General features: G+C 40.4%; 1 protein-coding gene across 2 annotated transcripts in view; it reads left to right on the forward strand.

Annotated features, from left to right (window-relative positions):
* Window positions 1–19,475, forward strand: part of PRDM10 (PR/SET domain 10) — a 1,088,540-nt gene that overhangs the window by 75,141 nt on the left and 993,924 nt on the right. For both annotated transcript variants that reach the window (XM_044081083.1, XM_044081084.1), the window contains exon 3: window positions 16,060–16,276. In XM_044081083.1, coding sequence (XP_043937018.1) covers window positions 16,060–16,276 — 217 coding nt within the window. The remainder of the gene's footprint in view (window positions 1–16,059; window positions 16,277–19,475) is intronic.

The raw sequence follows: 19,475 nt of genomic DNA on the forward strand, positions 1-19,475 counted from the left end.
GCCATGATTGTATTTGGGCCCCTTCTGAGGTACAGTAACATCAGAGTTTGGATGTGCAGCTTGACTGCCTTTTTAGAAAATTAACGAGTAAGGAAGTATAAGATTATTACCTGTGTTAATAGGCTTTACTTTCTTAGAAATAGTTGCCAGAAATGAATATGTGGATCAAGGCATTTTATGTATCAGGTGAGCCCTAAGCCCTGCTTAAGTGCCTGAGGGATGTAAGGGTTACCAATGGAAATGGGAGAATTTTTAGTAAACACAAAGTTAGTGTTTCAAATATGAAATCTAGCATGAAACATAATAAAATGAAAGCAGCCACGAGCAAGATAGTTACAGATACAGAAGGAATTGTAGACATACCAATAGGAACATCAGGTTCACCTGCAGCAGCCGTAAATTTGATTGCCAGTACATCCAATGGCACTAGGCTTAAAGAAGGGTCAGTGCATGCCCCTTTTCCTACCAGTTTCCAGTACCAGTCAAAGAGAAGATATACAAATACCCCAGGTCCTCCAGCCATGAGAGAAAGAGGAAGAAATTCAATTACTGAAGCATAATGACCAAGCCTTAGTAGTTAATATCTCTAAAGTTCCATTAAGTGATGGAGCAATAAGTCTGTCGAACATAGGGTTGACTTTCATTCCATCCATTAGATCAGATTTGAATGAATTTGTTACGGATATTACATTATTTGGCAGAAATGTGATTTTAAAAAACAATATTTGGTAGTGATGGAAGACACATATTCAACCAATACAATAAAGCAAGTACTTTTACACCTGTTAACCATCTAGCCGTTGAGCTATTCATACGTCTCTGTGAAAGAGAGGTTGCCAAACTGCGAGAAGATAGATCTAACAAAGGATATTATTTTAATATGACACAACAAGAAAGAGAAGCCCTATTCCTTCTACAATCAAGGGATGACATAGTAATAAAACCAGCCGATAAGGGAGGAGCGATTGTGGTCATGGCCTAAGCATGGTACATCACAAGTATGTTTAAGATGATACTCATACATATAGCATTATTAGTCCCCTTGAATTGAGTCAAATGGTATCTTGCCTAGAAGACTCCCTTTAGGATATGCTGATGGAAAGACGCATTAGTCAGGATTTAAAGAACTTTTTTGAAGTATCCAAACCTACAATACCAGCAATCTGTGGCCTACCAAAGATCCATAAAAATCTTAATGACCCTCCACTACGCCCTATAGTTGCAGGAAGAGGATGGGTAACGGAACGTATGTAGAAAATTAAATTAAACCTCAATTATCCAAAGTCAAGACAGCCCTAAGAGATGCAGGAAGTTTCCTTACAGATTTATAGTTAAAGATAGAAAATTTAACGGAAGTAAGTAACCTGATTTTTAGTAACCCTTGACGTGAATAATCTTTTTGCAGTCATACCGTATTCATATGGCATAGAAGCCATCAGAGAGTTATCCCTGTCAGTAGGATTTAGAGCAGATTTAATCTGCTCTTTATTGGAACTAATCCTAGAGAATAATATCTTTAACTATGGTAATACTTACTCTTGGCAAACAATGTGCACCCCAAGTGCCAACAGTTAGTCCAACTTGGTGTTAGCATACTGGGAGTCTGAAAAGGTACTCTCTGAGGCCAATCCGTGGAGTAAGTATATTTTCTATTATGCTTGATTTGTAGACTATATTTTTATCTTGTGGAAGGGTGCGGAAGAACAGTTGGTACCATTTCTGGAATATCTACATTCCACCACGGAATTTTTAAAGTTTATCATGAACTACTCTAAAAAGGAAATAAAATTCCTGGATGTCTGCTTACGACTTGACATAGAACTTGGTTTAAGTACTACCATTCACAGGAAATACACTTGGAAGAATCATTACCTCCACCAAAGTAGTATGCACTCTAAACATTTCTTCAAGAATACCATGGAGAACTAGGTTGCACGTATCTCGAGACTGTGTATGGAAGAACATGATTTTGATGAAGAATGTCGACATCTTTATCAGCATTTGCAAGATAGAGGTTATCGAGATCTAGATCTTTGGGTGAGAATGAAGACTGGAATAGTAAGAGGCAGTAAAGGACGTCCATATTTTTTCCAAGCAGACATGTGGTGAGGTCATTGAAGCCATTAATTATGAATCTCAGCGACTAAACTGTCTTCTTACTTACAGTACTGATAAAGGGATTTGTGAAATAGTAAAGAGATTTTGGCCTGTCCTAACTGAGGATGATGAGTTTAAGGATATAGTAGGCGAACAGTCTAGGTTTGTGTTCAAGAAGAATATCAAAAGGTTACTTGTAATAAAGATGGTCTCCCTAAAAAGAAAAGTGTCCTATACCATGGTACGCACAGATGTGGAAGGTGCAAAGCTTGTCCTTTTATTGACGCTAAAAAAACCTTCATATATCCGATAACAGCAAAAGAATTTACTGTAAAAGCAGTAGCCACTTGTAATACCAAACATCTGGTCTACTTAGCAACTTGTGGGAAATGCCCAGGTTTTTATATAGGCAAAACTGATCAGAATTTTAAAGAAAGGATACTATGACATCTAAGAGACATCAGACACAGACACTATGAATGCGTTAACAAACCATATTGTGCATAATCCCAACCATGCATTCACATTTAAAGCTTTGGAAACTATATCAACCAACCTTAGAGGTGGAGATGTGCAAAACCTCACAGAAATTTGTGAAATAGGTTAGGTTACGAATCTGCAAGCCAACTGCCCACCAGGTCTTAATGTCCATTGAAACCAGTCTTAAATAATAGACACTTAACTGTTAATTGAACTGATATCATTCCTTTAAGTCAAGTTGTAATAAGTATGTGAGGACTTTGGTATGACATGTGAGTTGTGGGGACCTGTGCTCCCTTCTGATTGGATAGAGTTTTATATCCAGGAGGGCATAGAGGTGGGAAGCAGTTTCAGCACTAATCCAGTATTAGATGGTTTGCTTATATTGGTTTATTTTTATCCCCGCACAGTTTTGAGATTGTAGTTGTTTGGACTGTCCAAGCCAGTCAACACATTTCCCCCTCTTCTCTCCCTCCCCCACTCCCCTTTATCCTGTTCACTATGGGATTTTGCCCCCATACTCTGAGGGGTTGAACTAATTAGTAGCCTCTCATTAACAGGACATATCTGGGACTTTTAGTGTCTGATGGGTTGTGTTTCTATTAGTTGCATCCTCTGGCTGTGATCGGGGGATGGCACTTGGTAACATTAAATAATAAAAAATATATAATAAAACATGATAGTTTCATCCTGCAAAGGCAAAATAAACTTATAATTACCATAAGGGCAGTCCTTGTAATGGCCGTACTTGCCTATTGGAGTATATGGTAAACTTGGGGTTACAATCAGAGTTACCCGAAGCGTGTTCTTATTCATTTGTTTTTCTACCAACATTCTGTTGAACTAAAAGATTATATGCAGAAAATCAGGATGAGAACCTTTGTAACGCTTTTGTTCCTCGTATGAAGCAATGAGGAAGTTTTGCTTAATGTGGGTCTTTTCAAAAAATGTTTTTTCATTAAGTTAACATTGTCCCCTTTTTACAGCAGGTTAGTAATGGAAAAGTTGGATGAAGGCTTGGTAACAGTTCTCTAATAGGCTGCACCAGTGATTGGAAGGAAACAATACTTAAAGAATTTGATTGGTACTTGCACGCTATAAGGTGTTGAGTTTCTCTGAGTGCAGAGATGTAAAGAACATTGAGGACGCTGCAGCAGCAGCAAAGGATTTTGAATGGAAGCTAGATGCTGTGCAGTGTTTGTTTCTGACCTAGGAGTATGAGTTAAGAGGTGCACTGCTGATAGGATAAAAAATATTTTTAAGCCACTGGATTGGCTGCAACACACTATATATATTTTTACCCAACACTTATTTATGAATTGATGAAGGCTTAAGAAGCTGAAAGAGCTTATCTCAACTGGGAATTTTTTGTGTTTTTAATACTTTTATTGTTTTTTTTTTCGAATAAAGAGTGTTTTTATCGCTGTTGATACAGTCCAAGCTCGTGGTGGTGTACCTTGAAGATTTTTCTACTGCTTAAATGTTTGTTCAACAAAGCAGTGCTACTTAAATGTTTAAGTATCTATTATAAAGAAGTGATGTATCTGACTCTCAAAATGGCAGGTGCTATGTGGCTTCATTTAGTGTCAATGTGCAGTGCCACCACATCTCATATTTACACTAAATGGAGCAGCATCCCACCGGCCATATTGAAAGTCACAGTTATTAGTTAAGGTAAATAATAGTTTATGGCTTTTTGCTTATTTATATTAGAGTTTTTGATTGCAGCCCCATTAATAGTGTTGGACAAAGGCAGGCTACTCATTTTCTTGGCTTCAGCTTTTTTCCTCCTGTAAATCACAGTGCCGGTTCCAGACAGGCTGGCATGGAGTTTGACTTCAGGGGCACTTTCTTTTCTTGCTGCAGGAACTGGAAACTGATGTCAGCAGATGAAAAGGACAGTGAAAGGAGACACTTCACCACCAAGAGGATTGCTTTTTGGTGTCAGTGTTTTACATTACAGTGTGCGTGGATGTTGCTGTACTGGCTCACAGTGACTTGTGGTCTTGTTTAAACTGCAGATATGAAATGTAGTCTGTTTCTCATGGTTATTGTCAGTTATTTAGCCTGATTTGTTTACTGTTGCATAGCATAAAGTAAATTGCAGATGACATGTATAATGCTTATGTGACTGATGCAAACTTTAACTGTTCCTTTTGTTGACAAGTGCATTTTATTGCACACACTGTCTTAACTGTACAGAATTTTGCAGAATGTCCAGATTTTTGTCTCATATTTTTAGTCCATTTTTCATAAAATTATGGTTTTCTGGCAAATCATTGGCAAATCATTGCAGATTGAAGTCAGAAAATGATGACAGACATTTCAGTTGTAGACTTCATAATCTTCAGAAAATTCATGCGAACACAAAACCTGCTTATTCTATCAATGTTTTAAGCTTAGAGCACATTTATATTTCTCCGCTGAGCAGACTGATAGGAAGCCGCATGGTAGCTAGTATTTAAACGTGTGTGTTTGGTGTATTATAGCCATTGTTACTGTTATATTTGAACGTCAAGCCCACATACATATTTTTATTGTTATATTACTAATTATATTAATTATTATTGTATTTTAATATTTTCCCTAGTAATGGACGAGTGGTTGATAAGGAATCTGGAGAAAAGGCAAGTCAGTGAAAAGGAAACCCAAATAGAGGGATCTACCACAGTTGAAACGGACAATAGAAGTAAAATTGATGAAAATCCTTCAACAAATTTTCAATTATCAAAACGACGGAAAGTAGTTAGACAAATGATCCTGACTATTTAAAATTTGTTTTTTATGTGGAATGGTAACAAAGGAGATCCACTTCCACAGTGTGTTATTTGCTATGAAATCCTCACAAATGAGAGTATGCGACCAAACAAATTAGTTCAACATATTGAGACAAAGCATGTAGATTTGAAAAACAAGCCACGTCATTTCTTTTTTGAAAGCAAACTAAAAGAATTGAATTAATCAAAACATGTCTTTTTCACTTCACCACTATTAATGAAAAAGCTATGCATTCCTCATACCTCATTAGTTTGCAAATTGCACAATGTGGTAAACCTTACACCATTGGCGAGTAATTAGTATTTCCATCGATAAAAGATGCTGTTTGAGTTAGGTTTGATGACAAGAGCTTAAAAGAAGTTGTGTTAATTTCACTTCCTAATAACACAGTTGCAACCAGAGTAGATGAAATGCCGAAGTGTGTTGAAGATCAGCTTATCACCAGAGTTAAGGTAAGTAAATTTTTTTTTCTCTGCAACTGGATTAGTCAACAGATGTACAAGGTTTGTCCCAGTTGATTATTTTTATCCGTTTTATATGGAACAATGAGCTGCATGAAGATATACTATTTTATGAACCAATTATTGGTCCACGGACAGCGTGTGGTAAAAATAGTGGTGTTGTGACACATGTTCTTAAACTTAAGTCCAAATGCATCATGGACTCACTGTAGTCTTCATAGAGAAGCATTAGTATCTAAAACTGTCAAACAATTTGAAAAACATTTTAAACACTGCTGTGAAACTTGTAAATTTCATCAATACTAGGCTGTTACAGTCAGGCTTATTTGACAAACGGTCTGAAGAGATGAGAGGTTTCCGTAAGTCTCTTCTTTTGCATACTGAACTGCATTGGCTGTTGAGGGGCAAAGTCCTAACAAGACTTGTCGAACTCCACGAAGAAGTTGGTGTTTCTGGATAGACAAAATGATTGCACAAAATCTTTGCATCATGAGACGTTCATTCTTAAACTCATTTGGCAGATATATTTTCAGAATTAAAGAACTAAATTTATACTTACAAGGAACAGACAGGGCTGATACATTTGCGGTACACAATAAAATTTGAGGACTCACCAGAAAACTTTATGGAAAAATAACATTAAAGACCAAAATTGATTGATTCGAGACATTTGCAACTTTTATTATTGAAAATGAAGTGACACCAGCTGATGACTTAATCTCTGTAATAGTTGCACATCTAGACTCATTTAAAGAAAGTTGTGATTATTGTTTCGGTGAAGAAATGAAAACTGAGAAAAAACATCTGAATAATGAATCCATTTGTATATCTATGAAGGCAAAGAACTAATTGATTTGTCCAAAGATACTTAACTGAAACTGAATTTTGATCATAAAAAATTGATACTGTTTTGGTTGTCAATTCAAAACACGTATCCAAACTTTTTCAACCACAGCTTTAAGGGTGCTGCTTCCTTTTACTACTTAGTATTTGTGTGAAGTTGGATTTTCAGAAGTGATAGGAATTAAAAACAAATTTCAAAATAAACTTCAATTAGCAAACATTTTGCGTCTGAATTAACACGTCAATATGGATGTCAGACGTCATCAGCATAAGTTGAACACAAGCCCGTTCTTCACATACATTTCATTATGCATCTGACTAATAAAGTTATATATTATAATTGTGTATCAATTAAAAAATTTAAAGTAGTAAAGAAATGTTTTTATTCACCCCCTTCCTTTTAAAATATGCATTCCAAGCAAATAGTGGGTCTCAAAAAATTAGTTTTTGAAAGTAGGTCTCAGCCCATAAATGTTTGGGAACCACTTTTCTAAAAGATATGAAGACTGTAACTCAAATGTCTGTCATTATTTAGTAATTTCAGTCCTTTTTATGAGGAACAGACCAAAAATATGGGGCAAAAATCTGGACAGCTGAGAGAGATGCTACCTAACTACCTCTTAAACACACACACACACACACACACACACACACACACACACACACACACACACACCATGCTTCTCAAGCACTTAGCACAAAAAATCTGGGCAAAGCCAAAAATAATGGTGACAAAGCCCCAAAAATAGGGACAACCTCTAAATACTGCTCTCACAAACTTATAAAGTAGTGAGAATAAAAGGTGTTGTGTTATTGTGAATTTTCTTAAGGATATGAAGTCTGAAACTCAAATGCCTGTTATTATTTATTGAATTCTATCCTCACTGATTTGCCACAGTAAACCCAGAAAACCACAAATTCTGAGGAGCAGACTAACAAATGAGGCAAAAATCTGCACAATTGAAAAACACCTCCCTCCCCATTTTACACACATATGCACAGAAAACTTCCTCTCACTTGTCCGTTCGTGGTCTGCATTTCAGACATCTTCTGGCATTCAGATTCTACGCAAGTGGAAGATGAAGATGTAGACCTCAGGTTGCACAGATGCAGAAGATGAAAACAGGTCGCACACACCTGTCACATCTGTGCAACTGGACGCAAAGGACGTTTGGCGTTCATCTTAAAGAAGAATACCCTTAAAAAAATTTTTTTTTTTAATTAAAAAAAAACTAAATCTTCCAACCAGCTGCCCTCCTGCCAGCCAGCAGGGGCCCTCTCCCAGACAGTGGACCCTAGGCATCTGCCTTGGTCACTTACTGCTGAATCTGGCTGTGCATGTTCAGTCTTTTAGCCACAACAGTTTGCCATTAAGCTTCATCGTAATGGTCAGAACATTTCTAAAAGATGGCCTCCAACTATAAGTCTCCCATCAGAATTCCTTTTCTCCATGGAATTTGTCTTTTTTCACATAAAAGGTGTTTTCATAGTGAATCTTTTTTTTCCTTGCTTCCAAAGTACGGTATTTTTTGGGATGTGGATATGAGCACCTCAAATAAGGATGAAGGACTCTGCCCTTGTTTACTATCAACCCTTTCATAGTTCCCTTTTCCAGTGAAAGGTAAGAAAGGGTTATAAGAGATAGTTTGTCAGTTTGAAGGGCTTCTAATGAGAGCCACTAAAAAAAACTTTTGCCATGGCAGTTTTGCATATTGAGTAGCTTCACACGATAAATAATTTCTCTACAAAATGCTTTTTAAGCTATTTCTTCCTGTTCAATATCTCCCAATTTGTTGGGTTTTTAATACCATGATGGGAATGGATCCCGTTGCTAAGTCAGGGTATAAGTAAAGATTTAAACAATACTAATTTCATGAACCTTAGACAAAAGTGATCTTTGCAAAACCCACAGTGTGCCCAGAATTGACGTCTTTTGAAGTTCATACAGAATTACACACATTGGTAGCATATATGAGTATAACTGCAGATTTGTTTTTTTATTAGACCCATTGCTGCTGCTACTGTTAGAACTGTCTGTGTATCTTTCATTGTTCTTATTTCTGTCTGCAAATTCTGATATTTTACGACTGTATCTCTCAGTACATAGTACTAATCAAAATGTCTAGTAATTTCAATGATCAATGCTACTTTTGTCTTTTTTTCATGAACTACTGTATCTTTTTTATCATTTCCTTTTTTGAACTGTTGGTAATGGGTGATCCCCATGTGATGTACACTTCAGCATTTTCTGTAATGCTTTGTGGTTCATGTTTCCAGTGTGTCTCAGCTACTTCTAATCCCCAATGCAGCAGTCTTCTCACATTAATGTGCCTTTCAGTGTACAGGCCTTCTGCCATAAGTACATCACTTCGAGCAAAAATGTATGCGACTGTTTCCAGTTTTTTTTAACAGTGCCTACATTTGTCGAGTAAAATCCTAGGTTACCACCATGGTCTGGTAGTAGAACTGCTAAAACAAACTTTAATAAAGATAAGTAAGTTCATAAAAAGTAGTAGAGAGCTGTTAAAATGGTCCCGATAAGCTCTTTCGGCTAGAAATGCCTTCTTCAGATCGTAAAATTCCTTTCACTGTCTCTATCAGTAAAAAACATTGTTCCTCCAATAGGGTGCTACTGTTCAGTACACACCTATGTATGGTCCAATAGGAGATTCACCCATCTTTAGTTTCTTGCTTATCATGCATATTGGGGGAAGTCAGCCTACTCCTTCCAAAAGAAAAAGAAGTTTCATCTGACCAGAAGTCCGATGAGGTTGTTGAATATGAAGACATGCAACCCTTGTCTGCTTACAAGGATTGAGATGCAGAGGAATCCATTCCTTCTGCCTCTCCTCCAGAGGAGTTTTCATTTGGTGAAACCCTACATACTTTAAAGGAGCATTTCTAGTGGGAATGTCAGGACTACCCTCAGTCCAAAAAGTGACTCGGGGGAATTCTTAGATTTGCCACAGCACAGATCTTTAGCCATTCCTCATGTCTTGGATGTTGTGGATGATGTCTTCATGGAATCCAGTTTAACTCCTGACACCCTTCCTCCAGCTCCCAGGAAACCTGACGGGTATTACAGAGTCCCTGACTCTCACAAATTTCTGTTCAAAAATCCTACAGCTGTCCCAAAGGTCATCGCCCAAGGACTTAAAGGAATAAAAGCAACTACAGCTAAGAATCCCACCACCTCAGACAGGGATTACCAAGCTTTAGACAGATGGGGTAAAAAAAAGTATACACCTCTGCAACTCTTGCCATTAGAGCACTAAATTGTCCGTTCCACATGCTGAAATACCAGCAACATGCCATGGAACTCCTCAAACAAAAAATATCTACCTTTCCTGCTTGTGCAGAAAACAAAGAATTATAGGAGCTTATGCATTCTGCAAGCCAAATCACTAGACACACCTTGCAATGAGGCTTTGATGCCCTAGAAGCATCTTGCAGGGCAGCAGTCACAAGTTCTGTACTTAGAAGGCATGCTTGGCTTAAGTAATAGACCTTGCCAGACTATATCAAATCAAAACTATTGGACGCACCACTGCACAAAGACAATTTGTTTGGCACCAAGGCAGAAGATGTCTTAAAAAGATGGAAGAAAAGCAAAATCTATGCAGACAGTTAAAGACTTCTTGCTGGACCAGCCTCCTAGGTTCAGTAAGCATTGCCCCTCCAAGCACTGGTCCTTTCCAACCCCCTCCAGGCCAGCTCAGACAAGACCTAGGGAAAGCAGAGTCCTCAGACAGCAGTCCAAGGGAATGCAGAGATCTAAGCAATGGAGTTTCTCCACTTCAAAAACAGGGAGTGCTAAGCCACCCCCTTATGTGAAAAACTCTCAATGACATTACACCTCAGTCTCTTACATCTGCCCACCTGCCTGTGCCTCTAGGAGGAAAACTCACTTCCCATGTAAAAAACTGGGCCTCGATTACCAACGACCAATGGCTCCTCAACATAGTGTGTTAGGGATACAAATTTTATTTCCACACACTGCCAACCACAAAAGGGTTCCCAGATCTTCCTCCAAACCAGTGGGGAGAGGCCAGAAAACAAGTACAGTCCCTGCTCTCCATGAGGGCGATACAGCCTTTTCCTGCAGACCAGATAGGCCAAGATTTCTATGCCAGGTTTTTCCTGGTACCCAGAAAAGTGGGCACCTGGCGCCCTATCCTCGATCTATCAATTCTAAACACCTTCCTGGTGATACCAAATATTCAGAATGCTCACCCACCAGCAGCTTCTCCCTATGCTTTCCAAAGTTGCTTGTTTAGACACTTTAGACATAAAGGAGGCCTATCTACACATCCCAGTCAGGGATTCTTGCAGACAATATCTACGTTTCAGGGCAGGATCTATGCACTTTCAGTTCTCTGCTCTTCCCTTTGGCTTATCCACTTCTCCCAGAGTTTTCACAAAATCCTTGGCTCCAGCCATTGTTTTTTGCAGACAAAGAAACTTCCAAATTTACCCCTACTTGGACGACTGCCTGATTCAGGCAGATGGTCAGAAAAGGCTGTTACAGCACCTGACCATTGTAAAGGACCTACTGACCTCCCTGGGGTATACTATAAATGAAAAGAAATCCAAACTAATCCCCACTCAAAAAATTGTATTCCTTTGAGCAAGCCTGGACACAGCATCCCAGATGGCATTCCTTACTCCAGAAAAACAAGCCTACCTGACAGGCTACTTCTCTCAACTAGCCACCAGAACCACCCAGTTATCCACAAGGAAAATTCTGCAAGCTGTAGGGTTCATGACATCCTGCATTCTACTCATTCCATATGCTAGACTGCATATGAGGAAACTACAATGGTACCCAAAAAGCCTTTGGTGTCAACACTCACAGGACCTGGAATCTGTCATACCTTTGATATCCTGTTTAAGGAAAGATTTTCTTTGATGGGCAGCAGCATGCAGCCACAGTGATTCTCTTCCTTCTCACAACCCCATGCCACCCAGACCCTAACCACAGACGCATCAGATTATGCCTGGGTTGCACATCTGGGTGGCAGGTGCATTCTGGGCCATTGGAGCCAAAATCAAATACATCTGCACATCAACCAAAAAGAGATGCTAGCTGTTCAGCATGTTCTGACAACTTTCAGACCCCTACTTTCCCTGGGCCCTCTACTGATCAAAACAGACAACACCACAGTGATGTGGTATATCAACAAGCAGGGAGGAACTCACTCTTATCCTCTCTGCAGGCTAGCCATGACCCTTTGGCACACAGCTTCAGCCATGCAAATTTACCTGCTAGCACAATTCCTGCCAGGTGCCCAAAACTCTCTGGCAGACGACTTGAGCAGAAATCTCCTAGACCCACACAAGTGGCAGCTAGACCACAGCACCTTCAACCTTATAACCCAGAAATGGGGCACACCCCAAAGGTGGACCTCTTTGCCTCCCACAACAATCACCAGCTCAGCAAATTCTGTACCAAGGAACCTCACAGCAAAGCCTGGAAAGTGGATGCTGTAGCCTTCCAATGGGTCATCCTCTCGATCTATGCATTTCCCCCTCTACCACTGATTTCAAGGGTACTGCTCAAAATAAGGGAGGAAAAAACAAGGGCAATCTTGATTGCCCCAGTCTGGCCACACCAGCACTGGTACCCACTCTGCGCAGCCTGTCCTCCAGATGCCAGCCTAAGCAAACAAGACCTGGATGTTGTATGTGAGGCCAGATGCCCCAGCACTAGAAAATCCTATACTGACAAGTGGAAAAGGTATTGCACCTGGATCCGGGCTAAAAGAGCTGAAACAGCACAGCCCTCCCTACCTCTCATCCTGGATTACCTAGCAGACCTGCTACACAGGGGCCTATCCTTCTCTTCTATTAAAACTCATGCCTCTGCCATCTCTGCTCATTACAGCACAGAGCCACCTCTCTTTTCTCACCCTGTCATCAGGCCGTTCCTAAGAGGGGGCTAACAGTTTAAGGCCACCTAGAAGAGCTCTTACCCCAGCTTGGGACCTTAACTTTGTGTTGGAAAAGCTCACACTACCCCCCTTTGAGCCTGCAGCTTCAGCAGAGTTGAAATTCCTCTCTTGGAAAACAGCCTTGCTTCTGGCCATCACTTCAGCTAGAAGAGTTTCAGAGCTACATGCACTAATGGCTGTAGAGCCCTTCATCATTTTCCATGCTGACAGGGTCTCCCTCAGGACTAACTCAACTTTCATTGCTGAAATGGTGACCAGTGTGGCTCTCAACCAATTAATTCATTTGCCCACCTTTTCCACTAACCCACAAAACAAGGGGTAAAGGATTCTGCATTCTCTAGATGTACACAGGCAGCTCAGATTCTACCAGGGTAGGACTAAATCTTTTAGAAAAACTGACCAATTGCTAGTCAGCTTTGCAGCAGGCACGCAGAGGGCAAGGCCGTATCCAAACAAACAATCTCCAAATGGATAGCACACTGCATCCATTTCGGCTCCAAACAACATGGAAAAATGCCCACTAAGGGGGTCAGGACCCATTCCACCAGGACAACCTCCACCTCTGCAGTTTTTCCTCAGAGGGGTCCCTACCAGGGACATCCTGGAGGCTGCAACATGGATTTCTGTTCATACCTACACCAAGAATTACCACCTGCCTATCTTCTCCAAATCCGGGGCAGGCTTTGCAGCTGCCAGTTCCCAGTCTGCTTGACCGCCTCCACCCTTTTCTTCAGCTGTGGAAATCACCCCAAGTGTGATGACTGGAACAGTGAGACATGAAGAACATAGTACAGTTATGTACACTTGCCATAAATGTAGATGTTCGAGTGTATTCACTGTTGCAGTCCTGGTTTCCCACCCTCCACCCCCCTTTCTCTGTCTCTCTCTCTTTCTCACACCTTACAGGAAATTTTTGGTATTTACTTTCTACTGTTGGTGTTCTTCCACCATAACCTAGCTCCCTATTTGGGGACTCCTGACATTTGAGGCAAGAAAAACTGATGTAATGGTGTCAGCTGCCTGTTTTTATACCACTGATGACCTGAGGTCAGTCCTGGAGCGACAGCAAACAACACAGAAAGACTAAGCCTCTGGTATTCGGGCCAACTGAGGGCTACCCCTGGCAGGATAACCCAAATGTAACGACTGCAACAGTGAATACACTCGAACAAATACATTTATGGTAAGTGTACACAACTGTACTTTCTACTAGGGCCAACTGAGGGCTACCCCTGGCAGGATAACCCAAATGCGACGACTGCAACAGTGAATACACTCGAACAAATACATTTATGGTAAGTGTACACAACTGTACTTTCTACTACCAGACCGTGGTGGTAACCTAGGATTTTATTCGTTTTTTACTTTCTTCCATTTGGTTATCTTTAGCAGTTTCAAGTGTTTACTTTTACTTGTACCTACATTTGTCTGTTTCTTTCATGTGTTCAATGGACTTTCTAAACCAACTTATACATAGTCCACTATCCTGGGCTACCATTAGTAATCTTTCATACTTTTTCAACTCAGATCACCTCTCCTTAACCCTTTCTGCATTAAATCCTGATCAACATGAGGCTGTTCTAAGAGATCTCTATATTTGCCACAATATTCATGCTTTTTCATCTCATCTAATCCTTCTCCTTATATCTGTTCTTTTGTTTGTAGGCACATTCAGTTGCTGTCGATTTTTGTCTGCTTCTGGTTTGATTTACATTTTTGCTTGACACTGACATACTTCTGCTAAACTAAGCAGAGAGGTCATCTTAGACTTCTCCTTGTGTTTTAAAGCTTTCATTATGTTTGGATCTGATGAGGTCAACAGATATTTATGCAGTCCCATGACTTCAGATCTATACATGTAGTAATTTCCAGGAGGTCCATACCGTCCACAATGCAAAATACCATTTAAACTGTTTCTAGTTAGGCAGTCCTTATATTGCTTGAAATACAACCTTACAGGCCTTGTATGTGTACGCATGATCTGAAACTGCAGCCTACATGCTGTAGACTAAAGCTGTGAAAGCTATGTAAACAAGGTCTGTCATATACTTAAAAGAACAGTCACATGAGGAGTGTTTGACAGTAATGTGAAAGTGCTAAGCTTTTAATAAATATAGTGATCTTTGGAAAGACATTTCAGCATTTTTTTTTTTTTTTTGCTGCTATTATTTGGTTATTAGTGAATTTCTAAGATAACTAACTCTCATTACTGCCACTTTGTAATTATGAAATGTGCAAGATCTAATCCATTGTCAATATCTGTTGCATTTTCCTCACCGTTTGAATTTCTTCATGTGGTACCCGAATGCCTTATGTGCTCAAGTGTTTTTTGCAATTTTACAGTGTATAGCTATTCTGGCCAGCCCATTGTAATGTGCATTAGTGTCTGACATTAATTGGCATTACATAACCTAAATCTGTTTAAACTTGATAAAAGTGCCCCTTCAGAGTCCTCAAGGTAACCCATGTCCTAAATAAAAACTAATATAAAAACATAAGCAGATGCAAAATGGTCACTTGAAAATGCAAAATCACTACGAACTTGCATGTAGTGTGAACTGTATAATGTGTGATATTTGGAAAGCACAATAGAATGAAGTTTCTATAGTGCAGTGGGAAAAGATATCAAATACAGTACAGAAACACATTGTATTGGAGTCCGTAAAAGTGCCTGCTGAATTTAGTGCATACCAAATAACACTGAGGTCAAGGTGAAATGTAAAGTAGAGTTTAGACACATTTTTGGAAGGAATGGGCTACTGACTAAAGATTTTAAAAGCACCATTTGAAGATAAACAAAGGGGTCGTTTTTATGTAAAGAGAATGTATGCACATATAGATATGACCTTAAGTTAGAAGGGGATTATTTGTCCTAAAGTTAGAAGGGGATTACTTGTGAATCATCTTGAGGAAGCATGTATCTGCAGAGAGGATGGAAAATGAATGAAACAGACTTAGTATGGCAAACCCAATAGGGAGTTGAAACAGGCATAAAAGAGAGCCTTGGGAGCTGTTCAGCCAGGAACTTCATAGAACACAGTAAAACTCAAAATCATCCATGTTTTTTTTTTTTTCTCAGTAACCAGCTAAAATGCTTTGGATTAGTGAAGCATACCTTCCTTGCTGCCATTTTATGGACTTAAAGGAGCTGGATAAACTCACAGTATGAGTATTAAAATAGTTGTGTAGTTTGAAAGTGCGTTAGGAATTCAGTGTAGAAATGGTGATCAAGTGAAGAATGAGTAAAGGAATGATAAAGGAAGTAATAAAAATGTATAGAAGCTTTATGCTGAAGTTAAAGAAATTGCTGTTAAAAAATAAATAATTTAGGCTGTTGTGTAGGAATGAAATATGTGCACCTTATGAAATTGCAGGAATGCTAAGTAATATAAATGTATAGAAGGATCAGGCTTATTGAATTCTTGAACCTGTTTGTAATTGTGTTCTAGGCACCACTTTCTATGCAGAACCAGGGATTACCTCAGATTATTGGAGTTCGAAGTTCAAATACAGTGGATTCTCTAGGCAACTCCATTGTGTCAAATCACAGTTTGGATTCTGAAGGAGATGAGGAAGAGGACGAGGAGGAAGAAGAAGAAGCAGAAGACACTGATATGGATGAATGGGAACCAGGACCACCTCGCCCCTTTAACCCTCAGGATCTGTGTGAGTATAATAGGCAGCAGTACTGTGCAGTGTTATTTGCTGAGATAATACCCCATGCAGTGTTGTTGTATGATGTTCTTCATGTTTCACTGTTGCAGTCATCACACTTGGGTTATCTGCCTGCAGGTAGCCCTCAGTCGGCTTGAATACCAGAGTCTTGGGATTTCTGCGTCAGATGCTGTCACCTCATCCATGATGTCAGCTCTATAAAACATGCAGCCAACGTCACTTGCCGCGCGGGAGCCCGAAGCAGAAGCAGTTCGCAACTGCCGGTCAGCAGCTACCTGAAATTTTTGTTATTCGAGTTTCAAACCTGAAGTCTTCTAAAGCTAAGTACCCTGTTGGGATCCTTTTTTCTTGCTCTAACCGATGTCAGAAAAAGTTAACAATTGTCTTGCCTGTGGAAAGCAAATACCTCACAGAAATTTTCATTCTTACTGCATCACCTGTTTAGGCCTAGACCACGACATCCCTCGCTCTCAGTTTTGTGCCTTGTTCAACGCCCAAACTATCTGTAGTCAGGCTATTTTTGTCTCTAAATTCTTTCGCTCTCGTTCTCCGTATTTCAAAATGGCGTCGGTAAGCCATCTGACTACCGACCTTCTGAAAAAACGCAAAGATAAAGGCAGACAGCATAGGTCCAAAACTGCTGACGATGCTTCCGTTAGGCTAGTCGTCAGTCTGCCAGTACTCCGTGAGGTGCTTTCGCGGCCCCTGTTACCTGCTAATGCAGATTCGCAGGCCTCTACTGAGACCCATTCGGAGTCCCGTATGCCGCAAGATGATTCTTCAACTATGGAACCTGCAGATGTCTCTACATTGGATGGGTCTGGAGCCGCTGTGCAGGCACTGGCTTCTGAGGGTGTATTCAGACCTTCCGATGTTCGTATTAAACCAACCACTTGTTAATGACTAAATCTACTGAATTTCTCAGGCCCAGAGTTCGCACTACGCCTAGGAAACTGACGACCAAAGCACATTCTCAAGCTTCCATGCCACAGAAACAAATGCTTAGAACGGCTGAAGACCTTATTACTTTAATTAGGGGAATCCGGCCTTCTCCCTCTAAAAGACAAAGAATTGATTTTCCTTCTGATTCCTCAGGCCATGAGTCTGATGACTCTGACCCCTGTGATTACCAGGACATACCCTTATCTATCTGTTTAGGACTCAGATGCAGAGGAGTCAATTCCTTCAGCCTCCCCTCAGAGGATCTTTCTTTCGCTGAAACCTTCCATATACCCTAAGAGAGCATTTCTGCTGGGAATGCCAGGACTACCCACAGTCCAAAAAGAGACTCTAGGGAATTTTTAGACATGCCTTAGCATAGGCCTCTAGCTATTCCCCCTGTCCTGGATACTGTAGATGATGTCTTCATGGAATCCAGCCTTGCCCCTGATACTTTACCACCTGCTCCTAGAAAGCCTGACAGATACTACAGAGTACCTGACTCTCATAAATTTCTCTTTAAAAATCCCACTGCGGATCCAGAGACCATTTTCCAGGGACCTAAATGTATTAAGCCTTCTACAGCCAAAAACTCTACCCCTTCGGACAGGGATTCTAGGGCTCTAGACAGATGGGCTAAGAAGGTATATACCTCTGCAACTCTTGCCATCAGGGCTTTAAATTGCCAGTTTCACATGTTGAAGTACCAGCAGCATGTTATTGATCTAGTTAAACAAAAAATGCGATTGATGCCTGATTGTGCAGAAAATAGGGACTTACAAGATTTAATGCATTCTGCAAACCAAGTTGGTAAACATACTTTGCAGTGTGGTTTTGATGCCTTAGAAGCATCTTGCAGGGCTGCTGTCATTGGGTCTGTTCTGAGAAGGCATGCTTAGCTGAAGGAACAAATCTTGCCAGACCATGTCAAGGCAAAATTACTTGATGCTCCATTAAACCAAGAATGTTTGTTTGGCTCTAAAGCAGAATAAGTTCTTAAAAAGATGGAAGAAAAAGCTAAATCCATGCAAACTGTTAAAGATTTCTTACAGGTACAGCCACCTAGATTCAGTAGGCATTGGCCTTCAAAAAATTGGTCCTTTCCAGTCCCTTCCAGACCTTCTCAGCCCAAACCCAGGGGCAACAGACCACAAAGACTACAGTTTCAGGGTATGCACAGATCTAAACAATGTAGTGCTCCCTCCTCAAAAACTGGAGTAATAAGCCACCCCCTATGGAAAAAGTTCACAATGACTTGTCCTTAACCCTTCCCAGCCATGCCCAAGTACTTGCACCCCTAGGAGGAAAACTCGCCCTGCATGCAAAAAACTGGGAGTATATTACCCAGGACCGATGGGTCTTAAACATTGTATCCCAGGGATACAGATTCTATTTCCACTCTCTGCCAACCCCAACCCCAAGCACATTGCCAGACCTTCCTCTAAACCAGTGGACAGAGACCCAAAAGCAAGTACTTTCTCTTCTCAGTATCAGGGCTTTTCCACCTTTGCCAACAGAGCAAAGGGGACAGGGTTCCTACTCTAGGCTGTTCCTGGTGCCCAGGAAAGAGAACTCTTGGCGCCCTATTTTGGATCTGTCAGCCCTAAACACCTTCCTGGTGGTACCAAAATTCAAAATGCTTACACTCCAGCAGCTCCTTCCTGTGCAAGCCAAGGACTCCTGGCTAGACACCCTAGACTTAAAAGAAGCTTATCTGTGCATCCCCATAAGGGAATCTTGCAAGAAATATCTACGTTTCAGGGCATGCTCTATGCACTATCAGTTCTCTGCACTTCCCTTTGGCTTATCTACTGCTCCCACGGTATTCACAAAGTGCCTGGCTGCAGCCATTGCTTACTGCAGGCAGATAAATATTCAAATTTGCCCATACTTGGATGATTGCCTGATTCAGGCGGACAGTCGGGAATTGCTACTTCAGCACCTCACATTTGTAAAGAGACTCCTAACTTCTCTGGGGTTATACTATCAACTAAAAGAAATCACATCTGGTACCCAGCCAAACAATTTTATTCCTGGGAGCAAGCTTGAACAAAACTTCCCAGATGGCATTCCTCACTCCAGAAAAGTAGGTTTATTTGACAACTTATTTCAAACTACTGGCCACCCAAACCCAGCTATCTACAAGAAAAATACTGCAAGCCCTAGGGTTCATGGCCTCATGTATTCTGCTGATTCCATATGCAAGACTGCATATGAGGAAACTCTAGTGGTACTTAAAAAGTCTCTGGTG

The sequence above is a fragment of the Protopterus annectens genome, chromosome 8.part0 (assembly GCF_019279795.1).
Source record: "Protopterus annectens isolate FY-2018-M chromosome 8.part0, PAN1.0, whole genome shotgun sequence".
Classification (NCBI taxonomy): Eukaryota; Metazoa; Chordata; order Ceratodontiformes; family Protopteridae; genus Protopterus; species Protopterus annectens.